Genomic DNA, 4,949 nt, shown 5'->3' on the forward strand with positions numbered 1-4,949 from the left:
GTCTCTAAAACACAAACTGACACAACTAGAACAACTACGATTACTAACATTTCTCCCCATGATTTGTACTCTGCCTCGCATGTAGACAGAGCAACAACCTTCTCTTTGCATGCAGATGGTTGCATTATTACTTTTGGCATCTAATTTCTGCTCTTTATATTTTGGTGATTGAAGGAATTGTGCTCAACGAAGGATGCCGCGGCTGCTAAAGAACGGCGTGTGGGTGCTGAGCTTTCAACTGTATGGCACATTTGATCACACCAACATTGAACAATTTAATGTTGTATCTATCTATGACATTGTGCAATGACACTGTGCATTGAAGGAGGTAATGTCTGGCAGTGTCAAGCGGACATGTCAGTCTTGGTACCTGTGCGATGGCACTCTCCACTAAGACTGATCTGACTTGTGCTGGTGGCTGCCTACTGGAGTACTCCTAGCTTTGACATGACAAAACTCGCTCAAAAAAAAAATGTTGCATGTCTTTTTTTTCCTTTGTTGTCCATGATTGTTGTTCGGGATAAAAATGTTATTCGGGATAGGGTCGGGGTGGCACCAATTGAGGAGAAACGTACCTAGCATCAGCTGAGATGATTTGGACATGTCCAATGAAGGCCTCCTGAGGCGCCGGTGTGTAATGGGGTTCTTGAGTGGGTCGATAATGTAAAGAGGGGTAGAGGTAGACCTAAACTGACGTGGGATGAGTCGGTTAAGAGAGACCTTAAGGATTGGAAGATCTCTAAAGAGATAGCTTTGGATAGGAGCTCTTGGAGACTAGCTATCAATGTGCTTGAACCTTGAACTTATTTCTTTCGGGTTTCATCTCTAGTCTACCCCAACTTATTTGGGAAAAAAAAGTTATGTTGTTGTTGCTGCTGCTGTCCATGATTAAGAAAAGTTGACGTTTCAGACTTGGTTAAGAAGAGAGTTGTGTCTTTGAATTTGAAAGGCCCGTGGGCCGTGGTGGGCCGGGGTTGGTGTGCATCCACCAGCCCGTGACCGACCGTGCTTTTCCCTTTACTCCCTCCCGCGGCGGCGGACCAGCGAGCTCATCATTGATTCGTTCGATTCATCCTCCCTCCCTACCCCCACCAAGGCACCAACGCCGCCGCGGCCATGGCGCCGCCGCACCCGCTCAGCTGGGCTGACGCGCCGCCCTACCACTACCACGGGACGACCCAGCATCCGGCGCCCACAAAGGAGGACGACGCAGGAGCAGCAGACGACGGGCCGCGCTCGCTCTGGATCGGCGGCCTGCTGCACTGGATGAACGAGGACTACCTCTACTGCTGCTTCACCCTCTCGCCCGAGGTCCATGCCCGCCTTTCCCCTCCAATCAATCAATCAATCTATCCATTTCCATCTAGAGTTTTGACCCTACCTAACCTACTAGAGTTGCGTCTGCATATGTAAGTATGCCATCTCAAACCTCCTGCCCCCCCCTCGCGTGCTTTACCATTTATTTATTGGTTCATTGAGTCTGGGTCCCTGCGGTTGCTACTACTAATATAGTACTAGTATGGCTAAATGATGTATCTTATTTAGCGTAATCGCTCCTAGGCCACTGTGTATTGATTTTTCCTTTTATATCACCAGTATCGCTTTCCTGATGGGTAGTTTTGTACCAACCATGTGACTCAGCCGCCCACCATCAAACTGCCCCTATGAATTTCAACGATAGTGATGCATACCATCATCAATCCATTGCTCACCTAGTACAAATATATAGGTTGCTACTGCATTTGCTCCAATGAGGACTGCGCACGCCTATTTCATTATCATGTCATTGGATATCGATTTCTTCCTGTCCCCTCAGCACCTTCCTTTTCCCACATGCAGCTTCTTTCTGTTGTCATAATGCGGAGCAAGCATACTGGCCAGTCAGAGGGTTATGGCTTTCTCAACTTCACCAGCCATACTGCTGCCACTCACATTCTCAAGAGCTACAATGGTCAGCAGATGCCTAACGCTGATCAAGATTTCAGCCTCAACTGGGCCACCCAGCAAACTGCTCCCGTGGAACTTACCCATCAAGAGTCCAAGCTCGATTGTGCCACGCAGCAGGATGGACACGCCGATGGCACTGCAACTTCTGAGCATTCCATATTTGTTGGGGACTTGGCCTATGATGTTACTGAATACATGCTACACCACCTGTTCAAGAGTCGGTATCCATCAGTCAAGAGTGCAAAAGTTATCTTTGACAAGCTTACTGGCCGCTCAAAATGCTATGGCTTTGTTTGCTTTGGAGATGTCAATGAGCACGCACAAGCAATGACAGAAATGAATGGAGCATACTGTTCTACCAGGCCAATGCGTATTGGACCTGCTCTCAACAAGAAAGGTACACACATGTACCTCCGTGGTTAATTTCTGGACAAGTTGCAGTGCTTCAAGCATTCATTTTTCTGTACTCTCAGTTTCTTCCCTCCTGCATGAATAAATCCTTCCTGCTGTCATATTTTAGTTTGTGGCCTTTTTTTGCCCTTGTAAGTAGTGCAGTCAGGATTATCAGCGTTGCTTACGATGCAAATGGAGCTTGTTCACTCTACTTAGCTTGCTCATTCAAGGATCAGTCTGGCATGCTATCTATCCCAATAGGTCTTTTCTGTCTCTTTTAGCTCCGCACTAGTTGAAACTTGAAAGCTATTTTCCATCACATGTCAAGTTGATAGTCTTGTTCTTCATGTATATGTTCTGGACTGTCACTGTGATGCACGCATTGATGTATTTCAAGATGCATCATATGCTTCTGCTATACTTGTACAATATTTCACCTGCAGGGATTTTGTTAGCTGCACGAGTGTTTGTGTGCTGGCCTCTCTCAATACATTTTTTTGCATGTACAGTACATACAGTTGTCAAGTAGCTATTATGTTTGTTAGACTTTTGTATTGTTGCATTGCATTGTTTTAGTCCTTGGCTTCTTTGGCTTGTGGCGCGTGAGTAGTGAAATATAGATGGATCAGAATGCCCGAACATGCATTGCAATGCCCTTGCCCAGTGGTGGGTTAATCTCAAATACGCGTGTCGGATATTCAGAGTAGCTAGTAATTACATATATTATCCTGTGCAATTTCTAGTAACAGTGTCAATTGCACTATTGAATCACATTTTTTTCTGATATGCAGATTTTGTCCACAGCACACAAGGAACTGATTCTTATCACGATCCAAACAATTCAAGAGTGAGTTCATGTTTTTACTTTGCAAACGAATATGTGTAAGAAAATTTGACCTTAAGGTTGCATTTGTTGCTTGCAGCTGTTTGTCGGGTGTCTTGATAAAAGCATCACAGATGACGATGTACTGCAAGCCTTTAGTCCATACGGAGAGCTTGTTAGTGTCAAAGTACTACAGGGGAAGGGCTGCGCCTTTGTCACATACTCAAACCGGTAATTAGTTTTGTCATCATGATTTTATATTGTAGATGATGGACCTTCCAGCTAGCTGATCAAATTCCTCATCATGATTTCAAGTTATGAGAGAACTAAACTTGTGTATAGGTTCTGCCTTGGAAGGGACCTACTAAGTATCTCATAAAATTTTGTCACATGTGGTTTGTATACAAATTGCAACTGTAGATTTAAGACTGCAAGATTGTAAACTTTAGGTGTATAATACATGTTTTTAGTTGCCCTGGCATAGCCTCCTCAAATGTTCTTTGCAGGACGACTGACTTGTGAATTGTATGTCTTGTAGGGCATCGGCAGAGGAGGCCATGAGAATGCTAAATGGAAGTCAGCTGGGAGGTAACGCCATGAGACTTTCATGGTTTCGCCGTGCTGCTAACAAGCAGGTAGCTTCTGTTGCTTGTTTATTTGCTACTCCCTCCATTCCAAATTATAGGTCGTCTTTGGTTTTCTAGGTGCAATAGCTATGTACCTAAAATAGCCAAAATGACCTATAATTTGGGACGGAGGAAGTAGTTGCTAATTTCCATGGTGAAATCATATGAGTTTTGTTTGTTGATATGCGTACTCTTCCTGCACAAATATGGGCAGGATGGACAAAATGGTGGCCGGTATGGACGCCCCAAATCCTTTGATCCTTCTGGTTTTGGTTGGTTTCCTCAGGTTCCGTACGCTTATGCTCAGACAGGCCATCCAGGATATGGATATTACCAACAGCAACTACCCACAGTACAGGTAATTTTTTCTCCCTCGTGAGGATAAGAGATTCATCATTTTAACAGTAGTGTTTGTTTCCCTGTGGATCTTCATCAGAAATTTGTTCCGATTATAAAGATTATGTGTTGTATCATTGTGCAGTGAGGTCACCATGTGAAGGAACATCACAAGGAATGGCATGTAGAGAGATTTGAACTCGGAAGAACTTCCACCCCTTTTTGGAAATAACCTAACCCTTTAGTTGCGCTCCACGAGGAATAGTTCTGTATCCCACCACGGAAGCTCCCCGTGATGCCTGGGAGTACAGTTTTGTTACGGATGTCGAGAATTTAGCCCGTTTAACCTATTGAAGTTTGGGTTACCTGAATTTTGCTATGCCATGGGCATTGCTAGCAGAACTCAGGTTCAGAATTTCTGAACTGTTTTTTAGGGAGCCAAACATTTAAGTAAATGCCATAGGGTTCGACGGGAAGAAGTAGTTGCATTCTGCACACAATGTAAAGCTGAGTCAGCATGCATGCCAATGCACGTGCGAACTAGAATAAGACACGGTTGAAGAGCATGTCGTGCCCTTCATGCGATGAGTCGGCGAGGTGATGCCGTCCCCATCCGGGTAGATGCAGTGGATGCGGCACAGGTTGGCCATGGTCATGCTCTGATCCGCAGACGACTTCTCCTTGTTGAACACCTTCCAGGTGTCGGCGACGAGGCCCTGGACGGCGGCGCGGGCCTGCTCCTTGCCGGCGCAACAGGCCTCCTCCATGCAGCAGGCGATCACTGACGGTGTGTCGCTGCGGCCTCGTGCGACGTGCCGTCATTG

The 4,949-nt window shown here is 45.6% G+C and overlaps 1 protein-coding gene across 2 annotated transcripts; it reads left to right on the top strand.

The window, feature by feature from the left end:
* The first annotated feature begins 1,051 nt into the window (after positions 1-1,051).
* On the top strand, positions 1,052-4,691 carry LOC120659175 (polyadenylate-binding protein RBP45-like). 2 transcript variants are annotated; one of them, XM_039937225.1, is made up of 7 exons: positions 1,052-1,311; positions 1,840-2,344; positions 3,132-3,187; positions 3,264-3,394; positions 3,702-3,798; positions 4,004-4,147; positions 4,271-4,691. In XM_039937225.1, the coding sequence occupies exons 1-7, from the start codon at positions 1,117-1,119 to the stop codon at positions 4,271-4,273; spliced, it is 1,131 nt and encodes a 376-aa protein (XP_039793159.1). In that variant the 5' UTR covers positions 1,052-1,116; the 3' UTR covers positions 4,274-4,691. The 2 variants fall into 2 exon arrangements, with proteins under 2 accessions (XP_039793159.1, XP_039793160.1); XM_039937226.1 differs by having other exon boundaries at positions 1,056-1,311; positions 4,076-4,147; positions 4,271-4,625.
* The last annotated feature ends 258 nt before the right edge of the window (positions 4,692-4,949 follow it).

Source organism: Panicum virgatum, chromosome 2N, assembly GCF_016808335.1.
Source record: "Panicum virgatum strain AP13 chromosome 2N, P.virgatum_v5, whole genome shotgun sequence".
Taxonomy (NCBI): domain Eukaryota; kingdom Viridiplantae; phylum Streptophyta; class Magnoliopsida; order Poales; family Poaceae; genus Panicum; species Panicum virgatum.

Bases quoted from the DNA above. Each gene is read 5' to 3' on its own strand.
- LOC120659175 (XM_039937225.1), top strand. From the start codon at position 1,117: ATGGCGCCGCCGCACCCGCTCAGCTGGGCTGACGCGCCGCCCTACCAC. The intron at 1,312-1,839 runs GTCCATGCCCGC...TCCCACATGCAG, and splicing joins GCTTCACCCTCTCGCCCGAG to CTTCTTTCTGTTGTCATAAT. The intron at 3,395-3,701 runs GTAATTAGTTTT...TATGTCTTGTAG, and splicing joins TTTGTCACATACTCAAACCG to GGCATCGGCAGAGGAGGCCA.